Here is a 19,406-nt window from a genome sequence, read left to right as displayed (position 1 = left end):
GGTGCTTCGGGCTCCTGGGGTCTGACTCTCCCCACCGCGGCAAAGGCTACAAGCCCAAATGGAAGCAATGTTTGTTGGACTTTAGATCAGACAGCACCTATATGGATGTTTGGCCATGAGTGGCGGGGCACCTGCCCACAGGCCTGTCCTTAATCCGCGGCTCCGTCTCTCAGGGGCTGCACCGAGGCCCAAGTCAGCATCTGCAGTCTGCAGAGAAACCCACCCTCCGCAGACCTGAGGAGAGATGCTCTGTTAAAATGAACAAGCCCTCGTGCACACACCACATCACCTGCGACTCTTTCAGCTTCTTGTCGTAGTCAGCCTCCAGCTTGACCAGAGGCCCGAATATGTTCTGGTACTGGTAGGCGTCCTCGTAGCGCAGGAGGACGTGCTGCGGCTCCTCGTCCACTCCGGGCTTCTCCAGGTCCTCCAAGGTGGCAGAAGGGTTCTCCTAGAGACAAGAGCCGGCACCACGCTCTTCCCCATTCTCACCTCTACTTAAGACGCCCTGTATGCGAGTGCACACCCGTCATCACTTCTCAGGACGAGCAGGGCTCCCAGTGGCCCAGCCCTCTCGTCAGGAAGCCCACGTGGCACACAGATGGGGAAGCCCCAGGAACACAGCCTGACACACTTATTCCACCAGGCGGGCACGTTCCTCAACCAACACCTAGCCCCTGACACGGGAGAGGTTATTCTCCCCAGCTGCCAGAAAGAGCACTGGATTCCCCGAGTGTGTAAACAGAAAGGAAGGCCCGGCTCCCCGTTTCCTCCTGATCCTACTACACTGCACCAAAAGGAGAAACACACTCTCTCGGCAGGTAAGTGGGCTGTTTAGATATAAACAAGAACAGCGAGATAACTGCGGCAACCTGAAAATCAAAGTGGAGAGGGTCCCTGCTAGCCAATGCTTCACAAATATTTTGCCCTGCAGCTGAAGAGAAGATAAATTCACATTTTTAAAATTATATGGGTGCCTAATTAAAATCTCTAGCCTAATTAATTATAACAGCAATTAGGAGTTCTCGGCTGTTCACTAGTTAAGATGCTGAGCTTCCATTACAGGGGCTGCAGGTTCAATCCCTGGTCAGGGAACCAAGACCCTACATCCTGCACCAAAAATAAATAAAATGTGTACGTGTGTGTGGGTGTGTGCAAGCAGCCAGAACCAGAGGAGGGCTTCCTTGGAGAACGGCCTGTGGGCAGGGCAGGAATCTTGCGGGCCCGCAGCCTGGTGTCGCCCTGGCTCCAACATGTCACCCATCTCAAGCCCAAGCAGGTCTCACACAGTACACTGCAGTCCCAGCCGTCTGCTCGAGCCCGGCTCCTCCTGGCGTGCCCAGCCGCAGTCGCTGACCGCCAGCTTCCATCCTCCTCCTTCCCACCAGCCACCCCTGCCCTCAACAAGAAGAGAAAAACTCCACTGGCCAGAGCTTTCCTTTCCCAGAGACCTGGCAGGAGGCATCCCTGGCACCCTCCTTCTTGTTTCTGAGGACCCCAGCCCCGGTCCCAGCCCCCTCCCCCACCAACACCTGGCACAGAGTGGGATGTGCTTTGCTGCAGGCCCTCACCTTCCAGAGCTCCTCCAGCTTGTTGATCTGCTGGGCGGTGATCTGCCGCGCCCGCAGCTGCTCCTGCTCAGAAGGGATCTTGACCAGCCAGGACAGGAAGCACCGGTCCTGGATCAGGGGCTGCCACTGGGAGCTGTCCCAGTTGATGTCCTTGAGGCTGCTCTGACTGGCACAGGGCTGCCTGCAGAAACCCCGAGGGCAGGGAGAGCCCAGGTGAGGATGACCTCTGCCCCCTTATTACCTCTCACTTCAGAGTGGTGCTCCCTACATTTTACTGTATGATCACAGTGCCTTTAAATTGTTAGCAATAAATGCATCTCCCCATGCTCTTGAGGTCTGAACTCTTAAAACTTTTATGATTTAACCAGAAGACACCCCAAAAGGGTCATATGACATTCCTAGCTCTGTAACAAGCCCCAACCCTCCAAACCTCCTTAGACCTCGCCAGTTGGCAGAAACCACTTAAAACTATTTTAAAGCTCCAGACAGTTGGAGCCGTGGAGAGACTGAGTCTTCGCCTGAAAGGCACCCCCCCAAACAAGGGAACTGGGGCCCTGCCCTCACCTGCACAGCAGCACCACAACCGAGTCGGCCTTGGCAGGGATGAAGCCGAGGAGGAAGACGTTGCGGCAGCCGCAGTTATAACACTCCAGAACCGTCTCCCCTAGGGGCCCATCCTTGTGCAGAGTCACCTCTTTGCATTTTGCCCTCACAAGGTGATTTACAATGTGGCTGAAACCAGGAAATGATCAATAGTTAACACCCAAAATTTGGCTTTTCACCACTTCCAATTTTCGAGCTCCGTTAAAAGTTCCGGTACCGTTCACGGTCCATTAGCAGGAGTGGTCACACCTCATCCATCTGGCATCCAGAGGGACCGGCCTGCCCCTGAACTGGCTCCCCACTGAGTGCAAAAATCGATCCAACTTGAACCATTTCTAAGGAAAACTCCCCTAACATGCTTCACACAGTTCCCTCTCCCCCCATTCCTGCTTTCTTAAATCCAGCTTATTGGGCCTGACCGAATCTAACGCGGGTGCCAAGGCTGCTGTCTTGGAGAGGAAGGCTCGCCCCTTCACTGCTCCTATTCACTCAACGTAGTTTCTCCGCTGCTCCTTTCGAAGTCACTTCTCCTGGCCCCATGCCTGCTTCCAGGAGCAACACCCCTTCTCATTTGCTGCAGGCCAGGAAACCTGATAACCAAATGTACTAGAAACCTGAGGACAGCAAAAAAATACGGAGCAGGGGGAGGTCAAGGCTACTCTCCAGAAGCACAGGGCCGGCTCTGAACTGTCTGGAAGCCCCGCTGTCTCAGCTCTTTCCTTGTTGCGCGTGGCCAGAACTCTCGACGCCTTTCTCATTTCCGGGACACGGCTCACCTAAGCCAGGCCCTGAGTCCCTGGTTTAGCACTGAACTCGCCCTCCCCAACGCCAGCCTCACTCGGGGCCCCAGGTAGTGCCTGCTCCTGCCTCAGCTCTCCCAGCCTCCCCAGCAACCCCCAGCCTTGCTGTGCATGTGTCACACGCTGAGCGCGCCTGCTGGGCCTCCAGCCTTCCTTGCTGCTCCCCTCGCATCACCTTGGGAAACCCCTCCTGTGCACACTTTGGCTCAGAGGCCAACATCCTAATCCTCTCTGGCCCCACAAAGATTGTCAGATTACCCAGCTAATCACCACTGCTCTCTGTACCTCCAAAGCCCCCACCCCCTCCTCCCCTCCTGGAGCTGCCACCCCTGGGTATTCTACCAGAATCAGTGATTTCCTCCTGTCTTTTCTAGGCCCACCACACTCCACCACATTGGAAGCTTCCTGAAGGCGGGTTCATTACCTTCACAATGTGACCTTGCACAGAACACACAATGCTGGCTGACCAAGTCTGTTTTCTCTCAGAGATTCTCTGCTCACTTCCCTGACCTTGGCTCTGCTGACCTGAAGATGGGGTTGCCAACTAAGGCAAGTTTTATTTAATTGCTTTTCCTGCAGGAGAGGAACTAATGCAAACACAGTATCACTTAAATTACCCAGAACACTTGGAAAGTGGGATACCAGCCTCTTCTGGGTACCCTAAAGACGCTTCTCCTTTCATATCCCTAAAAAACCCAGCTCCCTTTCTTGCCTCAGAAGCCCATATTTGCATTACTGACTCCAAGGTGACATGAGATGTGAGCACTCTGCGTCCTGCACAAGATCATGAGCCCACGTCCGGCTGCCGAAGACATAGGAAGGGGGCTATGTACGAATAAAGCCGCCTACGGAATTTCGTCACTTTATTTCTATAAAACAGGAATCTCAGAGGAAGATGCTGCTTCCGTGCTGGTGACCTGGGAGCCCTGTCCCACGGAGACTCTGCTCTGCTTCTCTGTGGCAATGGCCTGAGTCCTCACCTCACGGCAGCCTCAGAGAAGCCAATAGGACTAGACCCGTGCCAGTGGTGGGGGCCGAGGAATCTCAACACTCGAGCCTAGATAAACGGACTCTCCCCTGGAATCTGAGTACCCGCATCATGCTGGTCTCACCCAAACCCAAAAAAAAGGGACCTAGTCACAGCTGCTGCTGATCAACAGCAGGAAGGGAAGCCCAGAGTCGACGGTCAAGTGAACTTAATTTAATCTGATGATTCAGGATCTGGCCCATATTAGCCTCAGGACTGCTCCAATGAGCTAAGGCCAGAGGGAGCCTTCTCAGGAAGCAGCTCCCATGGATGCCCATGACTGTCTTGGGAACATCCTCCCCAGGCACCCAGTAATGAAGATGAACGGGCATGCCAGGAGCTCATCTTGCAGAAAAATATAAATAAAAACTGGGAATGAGAATTAAACCAACCCTACTTGCATAATAAAAAGAACCGCAGAGAATAAATCAAGGGTAAATACATTAAGGCATTCACACACCACCATCTGTTTCAAGTTAAACCAGTCACAGAGGAGGGGAAAAAACCAGGTTTGTTAGCGTGCTTTTATATTGTGCTTCGCTTCAACATTTCCATAATTTACACACAAATCTGAGCACAGCACTGATTAAAGACACATGCGCGGTTTGATTATCTACCTGCCAGAAGTATTTCCACGTCCATTACAGAACCACTTCTTGCTGGTGTTACAGTAAACGACGCAAGCAGGATCGTGTATTCCACAGTAACTAAAAAAGTCAAAACATCAACAGTTAAAGTTGGAAGATTGCTCTCTGGTTTTAATTTGGCAGGATGTAAAATTCTTTCCTCTTACAACATTTTTAAGTTTTTCATTAAACACATACTCAAACCCAACGATCCCACTAACAAAATCCAATCAGTTAACTGCAGAGGCTTCCTGACCCTGTGAACACAGGGAAGGGGTTAGGGGTGCTGTGGAGACTCCTCAGATGGCAGCCAAGACCCTTGCAGGCAGGGTTGGGGGTGTGGGGCACGAGAGCAGTGCAAGGTGCCAGGTGAGCCCAGCAACGTAGACCTAACACCCCCAAGGTGACGGAGTCATTTCCCTCGGTCTCAAGTTTCAGGAACTGTGACTTGTGAGCAGGGAAGTCAACATCCCTGGCTCTGGGCACACAGAAGGTACGCTGAGACCACGCTGCGTTCAGAGCCTCATACGCTCCGGCAGAGGGCGCCATGCTGCTGGGAACACTCAGCTCAACCCAGCAGTGGAGGGTCCCGCAAGGAGCACCTCGGGAGAGCCCCCGGACTCCCTTTTCTGAAAATCAACACACCAGAAACAAAAGCGCTGGCTCTGGCTCTGCACAGAGTCAAGTTCTGTATGTGCATAAAGCCAAGACTCTGTCTCAAACCAGAATGTGCTCTGGCCAAGAACCTTCCCCGCGGCCCCTCGTGCCAGGCCAGCTCTCCCTCCTCCGCTCCAAGCGGGCGGCAGGAGTGCGAGGGGGTGTGCAGACTTTAACCACTGCAGCTTCACTAGGCCACCACACAGGCCTGTTGAGAACAGGAACACTAGTACAGATGTAAAAATGTACTGGGAGTGAGAGGGAGCACAGAACCAACAGAGCAAGACAGTCTGCCGTCAAGCAGGGAAGCAGCAGCCCTCTGTGCCGTCACGGGTGCTGATCGCGGAGGGCCGCGCGCCCGAGGGTGGGCAGGGCCGAGAGGCCCAGTGCCCTGACTGGCGGAGTGCCCCGAGCAAGAGCATTTCACCTCTTTTGGTCTCAATTTCCTTGTGTGCATATAACAAAAAAGCAAGAGAAAGTCCAAACACAAGGGATGGGTCCTCCTCTAGATCAGAATTCCCAATTTGGTCAACACGCAGGTCTTTCTATTATTATTATTTTTCTTTGCTGCCCAACACAGCCTGTGGGATCTTAATTCCCCGACCAGGGATGGAACCCACGCCCCCTGCTCTGGCAGCATGGACTGCCATGGAAGTCCCCAAGGCAGCTATTTTAAAGAAGCCTACAGGAACCTCGTTGTGAGCGAAGTCTCAGATGCTCTCTTCACCCTCTGGACTCAGATGCTCACCCGATGTGCTGAGTTCTTTCGGATGAGTGAGGGGGCAGGCTCCAGGGAACAACCTTAAGGCCCGAGGAAGGCAGAGAAGGGGACTCTTTCTCCCTCCAGCTGAGACAATCAGGGATGACAGAGGGTGCTGACCCCACTCTCCTGCCCAGGATGAGGGATTTATGTGCGTACAAGGGCTTGAGCAACCTTATTTCCAAGGACAGTGTTTCCAAGTGTCACAGTCCATGGTCTTAGATGGGCCTCTGTAAAGTTGGAACTTGCATGTGGAAGGTGGATGCTCTGGGAGGCGAGTCCCCCCTCTGCTGAAGCGCTCACCTGCAGGCATGTACAGGCAGATCCTTTGTGTAATAGGTATCTTCTTCATCTTCTTCAAAGTTCAACTCGGCCAACAACTGGCTGGTCTTGGCCACGCTGTCGTCCACAGCCCCATTCTGCAGGATGCCCTCAGGGCCACCGACCTACGGCAGAAGGGCAGCATCACCATGAAAGGCCGCAGCTTCTGGGCCTCAGCCCAGGCACCTGGCGCCTCCCCACATGAGCAGCCATGGCAACCTTCTCGTGAAGCACTGGCCTGCTCTCCACTGTGAGACAGTCCAGCTTCTTCCGATGTGACTTTTCATACTCTCCTCCCTATCAAACCTGCCTGGCCAGAAACAGGGCACGCGCAGCAGAGGTCACCCGCCTCGCCACGTGCATACCCCAGCAAACCCCATCTAGCCACAAAGCCACACCACCACCAGGGTGCGGAGGGCAACAAGGAGCAAGAGGACCGCTCACAAACCAGGCATGGTCCCCCCAAGGACAGATGCGCAGCGCCAGACCAGAGGGCCTGGAACCCCACCACGGTGAAGGGGCCGCCCCCCCGCCCCCCATTCCTCTGCCTAGGCACCAGAAGCAAAGGCTGAGAGTCCTGCAGACGTAGCAACGTGGTTCTCTTGCTAGTCCACAAATGTTCTTCACTGTCAGTTCCCCTCTCCGGAAGGCAGCCCTTAAGCAGGAATTAGAAACTGAATGTTAAGACAATCTTCTAGTTTCAGGATACAATCGTACTAAATATACTACCTTTTACATGTTGTAACAGCAAAAACATACAAACAGGCAACTTTAAGTAACTAAGCAGTGAACTTCAGGCACTTCTGCTGAGCTCACACACCCATTCACGGGTACACGGACAGCTCATCCGAGGGGAAGAGACGCTCCCCTCAGATGGCAGCCAACAGTCCCCATCACCCCCAGGGGCCACAGCCCACACGAAGCTGGGTCAAGCAGCAGGAGCAGCCCGTGACGAAGGACAGGGAGCGACAGGAGCCCTGGTTTCTCTGAGCTGTGAGGCGGGTCAGACACTGGCCTGGCTCCCTTGCAGAACCGCTGCCATGCACAGCTGGCAGACTGAAACTGTAACCCACACCCACGGTGTGCAGGGTCGGCCAGGCCAGCCCGTCCACTGCTCCAGTCACCCATCTGAGCCGGAGAGCAACACGTCTCCTGAGAAGGGCGCCCCAGAATTTCAAAGATGCATTCGGGTTGTCAAGAAAGCCAAGACCCAGCACAGGAATCCCTGTCTCTGTAATGGTCTCACCCAGATCAGAACCCCATTTCAGTTTCTGCCACCACTTTAATATACTTCCATTTTCAGAACGTCCAGGTTAAATGTAAGAAGACTGTATCCTTTGTTTAGGGGAATTTTTTTTTTTTTTTAATGAAAAATCAATAACAACTTTTGGGTTTTAATGTCATGAAGATAATATTATTAACATCATCACAAGCACCTCTTTGTGAATCCCTGAGCGCCTTTTTTTATTTTTTTATTTTTTTAAGACAGCAAAGGAGAGGATTTATTGTACACGTTACATTCAGCTACAACTGAGGAGAGAACTAGTCCATAGTCATCACAGGTCCAGGGCAATGGACCAAAAGGATGGCTTCGATATGAGCAAGGTAGGTCTCTCAAAAGGTGGTCAAGGCGATCAGAATGGCCATAGATGTTCTGGATCCATTGATAAGTTCTAGATAGTAGGCATGCAGTCCACACTTTGTACCAGCGTCCCTGGCCTCTGGCTTCCCTTGTTTCTGCTTCTGTGGCTTCCACGGGTGTACAAGTTTACTTGGACCTCTGCCTCATCTTTCTTCTTTTGCGCTTCAGCCTGCGCATTCGCTTCTTCCTCCACTTTGCTCTCATGGCGCAGAGGTTTCTCAAAAGATGGCGCTAAGGCCGAGAGCCCTGATCTCCTTTTTAAAAAAATTTAAGTGGTTCTGTGGCATTAAGTACATCCACATGGTTGTTCAAACAGTACCACCATCCACCTCCACACCTTCCTCATCTTCTCAAACTGGAGCTCTGTCTGTCTTCCCTCCCGCCGTCCCTGAAACCCCCATTCTACGCTGTTTCTATGAATCTAACTACTACTACAGGGACTTCACATGGTGGAATCATACTGTATTTGCCCTTTTGTGACTGACATTTCACTCAGCATAAGGGGTTAAAGGCTCATCTATGTCATAACTGTGTCTGAATTTCCTTACTTTTAAAGGCTGAATAATATTCCATTGTACGGACACAACATTTTGCTTATCCATTCATCTGAAAATGGACAGTTGGGTTGCTTTCACCTTTTGGCTGTTGTGAATGATGTTACTATGAAGTCCAAGTCTTTCTTCAAGTCCCTGATTTCAATTCTTTGGGGTATATACCCAGAAATGGAGTTGCTGGATCATACAGCTACTCTATGCTTAACTTTGTAAGGAAGTTACTACTGTTTTCCACAGCAGCTACGCCATTTTACTTTCCCACCCACCAGAAGTGCACAAGGGCCCTGATTTTCCCACAGTGTTGACAACACTTGTGATTTCTGTTCGTTCTCGACAGTGGCCATCCTGCGGGGCACGAGGCAGTGACTCACCGTGGCTTCTAACGATGCTAAGGGGCTTTTCCTATGCTTGTTGGCCGTTTGCATATCTTCTCTGAGGAAAAGTCTATTGAAGTGCTTTGCCCGCTTTTCATCTGCTGAATTCCTTGTGGTGCTCTGTTCGTCCAAAGTCGCCTCTCCTGCCGGCAGCACTCCCCCGCCACGCACAGCGGCAGCACCGGGGTGAGGCTGCGCACAGAGACCAATGCGTCTCTCGGGATGACCGCTCAGCACACACACGCTGGTTTTCTCAAAGTGTGTGGCCAGATTACGGTACCTGGATTTCACTTAATGGCAGTGGAACAGATACATATATCATGCTACAGGAGATCAAAGGATGTGGGCCACAATCTCAAGCTCAGAACGGTATTTACATTTTTAAATGGTTGAATTAAGTACCTAATAGTAGGTATTTGCTTCTTGTCCCACAAAGTCTAGAACATTTAGTACCTAGCGCTTTAAGAAAATGTTTGCCAATATTTCACCAAAGACATACAGATGGCTAATAGGTTCATGACAAGATGCTCAATATCGCTAATTATTAGAGAAATGCAAACCAAATAAGGTATCACCTCACATCAGTCAGAATGACCATGACTAAAAAGTCTACAAATAATAAATGCTAGAGAAGGTGTGGAGAAAAAGGAACCTGCCTACACTTGGTACACTGGGTAGGAATGTAAACTGGTACAGCCACAATGGAGGGTCCTCAAAAAACTAAAAATAGAGTTATCATATGATCCAGCAATCCCACTGCTGGGCATGTATCCTGAGAAAACTCTAATTTGAAAAGATGCATGCCCCCCAGTGTTCACAGCAGCACCATTCACAACAGTCAGGACACGGGAGCAGCCTGAGTGTCCACTGACAGATGAGTGGGTAAAGGTGTGGCACACACACAGTGGAATACCACTTGGCCATCAGAAAGAATGAAACAACGCCTCTTGCAGCAACATGGATGGATGAGAGAGTATCGTAGTAAGTGGAGTCAGACAGAGAAAAACAAGTATCATATGATATCACTTATATGTTGGAATATTAAAAACAGACAAATAAATAATGAAACAAATGAACTTATTTACAGAACAGAAAGACTCACAGACACAGAAAACAAACTTATGGTTTCCAAAGGGGTTGAGCGGGAAGGTGTTAACTAGGATTCTGAGACTGACACGTACACACTGCTGTGTATAAAACAGATAAGCAATAGAGACCTATAAGGAACTATAGCAGAATACAACCTGAAAAAGAGTATACATATATGTGTGTGTAACTGAATCATTTTGCTGTACACCTGAAACAAACACAGTACTTTAACTATACTTCAATTTTAAAAATGGTTAATTTAAAGAAAAGAAAAATGAAAATCTCACCAACTCCTAGAGGAGGAGCCTCTAAAATGTGTCATCAGGCTGCATAAACTTTTTTCTTCAAGGAAACATTAGTGATGTGAATCTTTACTTTCCTGAAATGCCAAAATTAGTATGTAGAGTAATACAGAAACCTGCGTGCCACCAGGGGCCCCCAAGCTACACATCCTGCTTCATCCAGGCCTCAGACCCCACACTTCTCCCCTCACAGAGGGAGGAGAGAGCCAGCATCGGGAATGTGTGAGGCTCTTGAAAGCGGCAATCCTTTCCCTGCATCACTGTTATGAACCCTTCCGGCTTCATAAGGAGCAGGAAATCTAAGTCTGCTCTAGGAACTCTCTTGAGAGACAATGCAATACAGACGAGACAAAGTCAGATGGACTCTCCCTCAGCCTCTAAGGCAAGGAGACCAGAGAGAGCAGTCCAGATTCCCCGACAGGCTCTCAGCTGTGTGGCTGGGAGTATGGGTGTGACCCTTCTCACAAGTACTTTTGCACACGCACACGTGCATGTCCAGCCCCTGCCCGGCCCGACTCCTGCCCTGCTGTGACCTGACCACAGCACAGACTTCCATAGCTGGGTTGTTAGTTTCTCTCTCTACTTTCTGGAAAGTTTTAAGATAAACATTAACTTCAAAAATACATTTGACCTTAGAAACTATAATTAACTGAATTAAAGCACTAAAGAGTGCCTGGCACAGAGAAGGCACACAACCCAAGCCAGGCAACATAACAGAAGGAGGGAGGGGAAGGTCCCTGTCTGGCACAGAACTGACTGAAGTTATCAACCCCTCAACTACAGCCAGGAGCCCTGGGTCCTGCTGGGCTCAAGAGGGGAAAGGCCTCCCCAAGCCTCCCCCTGAACTCTCTGAGCACACCCCCAGGCACCAGGTCACTGGGTCTAGAAAGCCAAAGAAAGTTTCCTCTCCACCCCTGATCAAGGCCTTGCAGGGATTTTCTGCCAAGAGAGTTTCTTATGACCCACTGCAGAATTCTGTGCACATCAGAGCAGCAGGAAGAAAAGTCACTTCATTCTCACGGAGGAAACGCACGTTAATTAAAAATTACCACCAAATGTGTTGGTAAGAACTTTCAGACCACACATTACCCAAACCTTGTAAGCGTCAACCACTCACCATAAAATGGACCTTCCCCTCAGTCCCTGAATGGGTCCACTCCCCAGGCCTTTGCACTCACTACCCCCTTGGCTTCTGCACAGACAGCTCCTGGTCCTTCAGTCTCCATCCACTGCTGACCCCATCCAAGGGGTGCCAGTGAGGCCAACTCTGCCTGTTCTGCTTCCCGCTATGACCCCAGCACCTAGAACTAAGCCCACACCCTAGTATGCTCTCACAGGACAGGCTTAATGAATACATCTTCTCATCCAAAATATAAAGGTTGTGATGAAAAATGATTCATCATTTATTCTTTTCTTCCACCGTCTAAAAAAGAGTGAATGGGAAACTGCCTTTCCTGAGGTGGCCTGAGGCAGAGAGGAGCTGCTGGGTCTCTGAGCCCCGAGGAACAGCCTAACAGAAGATCCCTCTCCCTCAACTTTGAAAAAGTTTCAAAACTTCGAGAATGAATGACCACTCATCCCCCATTTGGATCTACCAGCCACTCCCATTTTACCAGGCTTGCTCTCTCCCTCTCTTGCTCTGCACAAGCACGCACACACACCAATGCTTTTACTTTCCTGATCCATTTCAGAGTCACAGGCCCCAGGACAAGAGCTTTCTCCACACAGCCACAATATAAGCATCACACTCAGGAATAATGCTAATATAACACTGCTATCTAACACACGTACACACCTGTCCCCAGTGCCCTAAAACATCCTTTATAGTTTTTTAAATTCAAGATCCAGTTAATGATTACACATTGTGATACAATCTCTTAGCCTTCTTTAATCTGTTTTAATCAAAAGAAACTGTTGCAATTTGACCATTCTGACCTGCAACAAAGGGGACTGCACACGGCCCCACCCAGCACCGCAGCCCCGACGCTTTGAGTTAAACGGGCCCCACCTGCCTCCCCTTTTCTTGTTCTCATCGAGAGCTGAGCCCACCCCTGCAGTTCATTCCAAAGCTCACAAGTACCCTCAACCTGTCTGGGGTGGCTGAGGCTTACCTCGCCCGACTACCCAGCTCTGGGGTCAGCCACTTTTCAGAGGAGCTCACAGACTGAAATGGGATCCACCCACACCTGCAGGGAGAAGCCAGACTATGACGAGAGGTTCGGTCCAGGAGGCAGGACCCCTCACAGGACAGTGACCTGGACAGGATCCTGGCTCGTGGCATAAAAAGAGAGAGGAGCTGCCCGGGAGAGCAGGGCTGGAGACACGACAGGCAGTCACATTAACACCAGCCCTCGCAGGGGTTGGGGCCAGGTAAACAACGTGACTGGAGAAAGGGAAGTCCCGTGTATCAGACGATCGCGGCAAGACTACCGTCGGCGCTGTTCATTTGATAACAGCAGTGAGGCTATGAAGACGCCCCTTCTCTGTTTGTAGAAATGCATTCTAAATACTGTAGGTCTAAACGGCTAAGTATTACTAACTCATATGGCTCAACCTCAGAAGAGCGAAATAAGTTGGATTTGCTTTAAAACACGTCAGAGAAGGAAAAGAAAAAGGAAAATCTTCACAATCATCAAATCAAGAAGAAAGAAGGGCAAGGTTTGCTTTATTTACTTATACACGAGAGAATTCGTAACATACATTTTTATACAATACAGGTGGTAAAGTGCTGCCCGGAAACTGTGTCAGCTCTGCAGAGCCACGCACTTGAGAGGAGGGAAGACAAGCACAGCCAAACGCCTTCCACCCGGGGACGAGGAGTGGCGCCGCCAGGCTCACGTCACCCCCAGCCGGTGAGCTACTGGAGGAGCTGGAGTAGACGGGAAGGTGCTATCCTCAGTCGTGACAAAGGTCCCCAAAGCTCCACAGGCGGCCTGAGCCAACTGGAGGTCTAGAGGCCATCACAGCCCAGTCCACAGGGGTCCTGAGACGCCGGGTTTGGCTGTCCAGCTCGCAAGCTGCTACTGGACCAGCACACGTTTTAAAAGGACAAGAGGATCTGATGCCAGCCGTGGGACCCCAGGAGGAGGAAGGGCCACCTGGTACCATGAGCGTTCTCTGTCACACACACAGAAGGCCACACACCTAACCCCAGCACTCTCTACCTGAATCCCCCTTCTAGCTTCAGCCACACTCTGCCGGACCTCCCGCCATCCGAGGGCCCCGCTCTCCACACTCTGCCGGGCCTCCCGACATCGAAGGGCCCCGCTCTCAAGTGAGGTCACGGCACCCTTCAGCTGCAACACAAGGCTCCCAGATCGAGCTGAGCCCCTCAGTGTAGACACTGGCCCTTGCCTGCACTCGCTAGCCCTCCATGCCAAGCCCTGTGTTCCCTGCCAAGTGCACACACCTTCCTGAACGACTCAAGGAGCACCACTCGTAAAGGCTTTCACTTTGCCGGGCAGACCACCCTCTCCTCTGGACCCTCACTGTCCCCATGGCCAACTGCAGACTGGGCAGCACCTGCCATTTCTAACACAGCAGCTTGACAAAGGACTCACTCTGCCCCCCAGCAGGAGCCACCGCCCACAGTGCTCCTGGAGCACAGCAGGACACGGAAAGGGAAGTACGGAGGGGCAGCTGTCGAGAATCAGGCCAAGGAGGGCAGCCTGGGAGCCTGTGTGGAGGGAACCGAAGAACCGGCGAACAGACACACGGGGCGCACGGGCTCGTCACTGAGCGGGTGGCCAAGCCTCCGCACCCCGCCGCGGAACCCACACAGGCCGCACACGTCCCTGACGGGCCGGCTGAAGTGGCCAAGTGTGGGCTCATCTGATTCCCTACCTCAGGGCTTTAACAAGAGACTACCAAGATCAGCAGGAGCAAAACAGAAGAGGAAAGAGCGGTGGCATGAAACAGAAGACAGTGAGTGGCTGTCTGATAGCTGCACAGCTAAAAAAAAAACAAAACCCACTGAATCAAACACTTAAAAACAAGAGGACTCCACGGTGTACGACCATACCTCAGTAAAGCTGTTTGCAAGGTGTCTCCTCTTTGGTTGTGGGACCTAGGCTGATAGAGAATTTTACTATGGTGTTAGTGTTAACTTCCCCCTCAATCATGCTAAATCTGGGTAAAGAAATTAATTGGGTAAACAGAGTTAGAAGCTATTTCAGCTATTCAGCACTAAGCCACATAAGTCCTCCCTTTTGGTTTTCAAACGCCGGAAATCCAATGAAAGACAAGCGCTGTAGAATGCTTGCCAGAGCTCCTGTGAAGTTCGCAGCATCTTAGCTCCCGTTTTCTCAACGCGCACTATGCCACAGTTGTGCTAACCGAGTGCTCACACAACCAAAAAAGGGCCACACAAAGTTTCAACTCACCCCTTTCAGGAACTCTGGGATTGTAAGGAACTCAGTCCTCATCATAAGCTAAGGGCCAGGAGTCAGAAGACGATCTGTTTACCTAGATAGTCGAGGATGTGTCAGAACAAGCTTCCTGGACTTCTGAAGGCAGCCAGCGTTTGAAGGCAAGGTAGCAGCTCTTTACAGCTTTTAAAACCGACACACACTGATGTATGTAAATACTCATGAATCCATCGATCAAGATAACAAGCACGTCCATCACCCCCAGTCTCTTCCTGCCTTTGTCCTCCCCTCCCCGCAGCCACTGTCCTACCTTCCGTCACCACAGGCTACCTAGCCCCTTCTAGAGTTTCATATGAGAAGAATCACAGAGTATATACTTTTTTTCAGCGCACCTTTCACCCAGCGTGCTTGTTTTGAGACGCATCCACGCTGCCGAGGGCATCAGTGGTTCACTCCTTCTTTTGTTTGGTAGTGTTCCCAACTCGACATTTTCATCATCCTAAGTCCGATGTTTGGAGGAAACACGACAGCAGCACCAAAGGGAAATATAACAACTAGGCAGACCAGAAGGTGCAACGCCAGCTGTCACGCCAAGGACTTCTGAACTCACCTTTCCCTGCCCTTGGAGACGCTGGGAGACAGGCCCCGAAAGGGTCAAATACTCAAAAGAAAACTGTTGCCTTATCTTAAGGACACTTGACAGGGCTGTGACAAATATCAGTTCATTTCATAAATAAGAAAACAAGTGTTATCTGAACCAACTCAGTTCAACTCAGCGTGCCATTCTCCCCGCTGCCCCAAGACACACATGTCTTACCTAAACCTTCAGGCAAAACCAAAGCTGGCAGTCAAGACTGATATTAGAGGTGGTATCAGTGATATAGAAAGCTACACATTAGAAAACAGTCTGGTAGCCCCTGAAAAGGTAACAGGCAGCTGTTACCAGACCACCCAGAATTTCACTGAAGGCTTACACCCACACAGAAATTTGTACACAGATGTTCACAGCAGCATTTCCCATAGTAGCTAAGCCAAAGGTCCACCAACAGACAAGTAGATAAACAAAATGTCGTCTGTCCATGCTGTGGAACAACATTCAGTCATAAAAAGGAATGCAGCAGATACATGCTACAACGTGGATGAACCTTGAAAACATACTCAGTGAAAGAGCAAATGACCACAGGCACAGTATGACCACATACAGTCCATTTACATGAAAGGTCCAAAGCAGGTAAAGAGAGATCAGTGGTTGCCTGGGGTTAGAGAAGGGAGGACTGGCAGACTGAGGTGCGCCGGGCTTCTTTTCATGGTGACAAAAATGTCCTAAAACCGACTGTAGGCGAGGCTGCACACTCTGCACTAAAGCCACTGAGGAGCACACTCGGATTGCCTGAAGTGTACGGGATGTGAGTTCTATCTCAATAAAGCTGTGAAACAAAAGGAGTTGCACAGCACTTGACAATTCACAGCCACTCATCCAAAAAGATAAAATCAAAAGGCACTCGGAACAGAAGCCCCACCATACATTTGGTTATACAGCAAGTCTTGAGGACAAATAAGGGAAAACCTCCCAAATGTCGTAGGCAGCCAATGCCACCAACACAGGAGATAATCAACTTTTCACTCCTCTTCCCCAAACACAAGTCCAAAGTTAGGCTACAGGTGGGTGGGTCATCAGAGTTACTTAAAAGTGAAAAAGGACAAACCCTTTTGATGTCATAACAAGTGAGCTCAACTGTAATGTTTCCCTCTGCTGGAGTGTTCTAATACTCTTAGTCAGTACAGTCCAGTGTTCAGGTGCAGTAAAAGAAATCAATTACTGTAAAGCAATTATCCTTCAATTAAAAAATAAGTAAATTTATTTTTAAAAAAAAGAGAAATCAGTTACTTCAACAGAAAGACATGCCCCCGCAATTAATCAAAAACAGAACCCAAGGGACAAAACTAGAACTCAGAGCTGACCCAAGTTTGCTGTTTTACAGTCTACAGTTTAAAAAGGATTTGCAATAAAACGATAAGGTTCCACAAAGCCACCCTGAACTGCCACGGATCATGGCACACTGCTCAGCCAAGAGATCTTTAGCCTCTGTCTTCTGGACACACCGGACACAAATCACAGAAAGCACTGTCTGCTCTATTCATTCAAACGTGAGTCCAGATTTCAGGTATGTTTAAAAGTAACAAAAATACAGCTGTTACTCCCATGTTATAGCTGTGGAAACAGCATCCACAGAGCATGAAACCACTCTGATAACAGGTGTTATCATGAGCTTACAGCAGCTCACTTACTTCCCAAGCGCACTCTCCCTTCCCCCATAATATGTCAACAAAACGGAAAAAACACAGATATGTGCACACCTGTTCTCCCTGATGCCCCACCCATTAAGCTTCTATTTTTAAGGAATCTGGGGTTAGAATGAGTCAAATGTTTTCTGCTTCTATTAGGGGCTAAAAGAAAGTCCAAGTGGGTGGTCTACCCACGGGAGTGACTCAATCAACTGGAATGCAAGCCCCCAGGAGACAGTTTCAGCTCATGCTGGCTGAGGCTGGGTTGGCTCCCCCGACTCTGGCAGTGGGTCCTCATGCCAAGGGACACCTGTGACAAAGTGAAGCCTATAGCTCTTCTGTGGCTGAGAATTCAGGAAAATAAATGAGGGAGGTGCCAGGCACAGGAATGGAATTTGAGACCCACAGGATGATGGCTACATTCTTGGGGAGCCTAGCCCAAGACCATAGCCAGCGCCCTCTCCCATCCCGGGTCAGGGACTCAGATCCAGGAAGTGTATGCCGGATACACTCTCATAACACAAACCCAAATTTAAAATAACCAAGCAGCCTTTGCTAAATGTTCACATCATTAAGAACAAAAGTTCCTGACGTGGCAAAGCCACATATATAAAACCCACTACCACTCACCCACTGGAGGAACAAACTCAAAACCAACTTTTCCAAGGCAGGGCTGCGGAGTTACGTAACAGGTCCGTTTCAGCAACAGGCAATGCAAGAAGAAAAAAAAAAACGCAAACTGCCGCCTCAATAATCTTAAAAGTCTGCGAGCTTGGGGTTCTCTACTGAATGCAAAAATTCCGTTTCTGCTGGAGGAGCCTCAGCCCTCCTCTCGCCAGCGTCCGTGGGCCCAGTGAAATATAAACCTACCGCACAGTGGGCATGAATGAGGGCAGGGGTGCCCAGACTGCGACCACAGGTAAGGGGGTGGGGCAGCGGTCGGATGAGACTGAGGGGGGAATCGGCGCAGATCAGGAGTTGGCTTGAGTGGGGCACTGACCCAGCTGAAGGAGAACTCGGGGACAAGTCACTCCTGCCCAGGCCAGAGACGGACACTTCGGACAGGCCCGGAAGGGGACTTGGGACCGATCAGCGAAGACTCAGTCCTGAGATCACTCGGGAGAGACCAGAGAAGGACTTGAAGTAGGTTTACCCGGGTCGGGCTGGAGAGCAGAAACTGGAGGCAGGTTACTCCGGACCTGTACTGAGCAGGAGATACCCGGCCGGGTCACTCTGGACCAGGCGGGACTGCAGGAGTCGAGCAGATCAGCCCCGGTACGGCCGGAGGGGAAACCCGAGCAGGTCCCCCGCCGCCGAGGCCCGGCCCCGGCTTCCGGCGCCGCCATGTGCCGCTCACCTGCGCGTCGAGCTGTCCGGCCGCCGCGCCCGGGCCGGCTCCGACCGGGGCCCCCGCGCCGCCACCTCCGGGGCCGCCGGGGGGCGTCTGCGTCTGGCTGGGGAGGGTGAAGTCGGTAAACTCGAACTCGGAGCCCTGGGTGTCGGCGCCGAGCAGCTCGGCCTCCTCAGTGTCCAAGAAGGTGAGCGTCTGCGAGCTGGGCCCGTACGCCTCCACGCTCATTGTGCCGCCGCGCAGGGCCCTACGGCCGGCTCCGCGCCGCACTCGAGCCCGCCGCCGCGCTGAGGCCTAGGCCGCAGGCCTCGGGTCGCCGCCGCCGCCGCCGCGTCCGCGCCCCTGGACCGGCTCAAAACGCCCGCCGCGGAGCGAGCCGGGTTGAGAGTCACGCGCGCCTAGCCGCTGAGCCCCTCAGCTCCGTCGCTTCCTTCGGGGCCGCCCGCCCTCGCAGCCCCCGGCAGGAACCGCCGCCACCGCCGTCGTCGCCGCCGTGCGCGTGCGTGAGGCCGGCGCAGGTGCGCGTGCGCGAGCCCGACGACGGCGCAGGCGCGCGCGCTCCTCGAGGACGCCTTCAACCGCGCCCGTACTGCCGGAGCCGAGCGGACAGACGGGACGCGCAGCGCGCACGCGCGGGGGCGGGGCTTCCAACCGCCGTCCCGGCGACCAAGCGAGTTCCTGGGTCCGCCTCAACCGCTGTCTGTGGCACTCGGGCAGCGGGTGGTGCGGCCGTGCCCCTAGAAGCGGCGATAGTGCCATGGGGTAATTGAGCGCCAGCTGGATGCCTTACCGAGGTGGAACACCCAGCTGGGGAGGCTTGGCGAGGAAAGTGTGGTGCGTCCCCTTCACTCGGAGAAACTCCCTGGGCTAATTTCGCCAAATCTTTAAGATGAGGGCGCATGGCACATAGTAGCTGCTCAGTGTGCACTGGTTGAATCAGTGAATGGGGACAGTCCTTTCCACAGAGCCTAGCACACAGAAAAGGTGGTTGCTGCTGCTCTGGACAATGGTGTTATTCAGAGGCATGAAATAACAGCGATTGGGAGCACTGCTCTGGGTTGAAACCCAAACCTGGC

General features: G+C 51.7%; 1 protein-coding gene across 6 annotated transcripts in view; it reads right to left on the bottom strand.

Annotated features, from left to right (window-relative positions):
• UPF1 (UPF1 RNA helicase and ATPase) overlaps positions 1-18,810 on the bottom strand; it is a 33,714-nt gene extending 14,904 nt beyond the window's left edge. For 2 of the 6 annotated variants that reach the window (XM_044948353.2, XM_044948352.1), the window contains exons 1-7: positions 18,337-18,807; positions 6,922-7,020; positions 6,348-6,490; positions 4,619-4,708; positions 2,136-2,303; positions 1,572-1,752; positions 290-451 (exon numbers count right to left, since the gene is read on the bottom strand). In XM_044948353.2, the coding sequence (XP_044804288.1) occupies positions 290-451; positions 1,572-1,752; positions 2,136-2,303; positions 4,619-4,708; positions 6,348-6,490; positions 6,922-7,020; positions 18,337-18,558 (1,065 nt within the window). In that variant the 5' untranslated portion in view covers positions 18,559-18,807. Of the gene's footprint in view, positions 1-289; positions 452-1,571; positions 1,753-2,135; positions 2,304-4,618; positions 4,709-6,347; positions 6,491-6,921; positions 7,021-18,336 lie in introns of all 6 variants that reach the window. The other 4 variants (XM_044948354.1, XR_006553573.1, XM_025293891.2 and 1 more) reach the window with 4 other exon arrangements.
• Between the last annotated feature and the right edge of the window lie 596 nt (positions 18,811-19,406).

The sequence above is a fragment of the Bubalus bubalis genome, chromosome 9 (genome assembly GCF_019923935.1).
Source record: "Bubalus bubalis isolate 160015118507 breed Murrah chromosome 9, NDDB_SH_1, whole genome shotgun sequence".
NCBI classification, from domain to species: Eukaryota; Metazoa; Chordata; class Mammalia; order Artiodactyla; family Bovidae; genus Bubalus; species Bubalus bubalis.
This window is presented reverse-complemented; position numbering and strand designations above follow the sequence as displayed.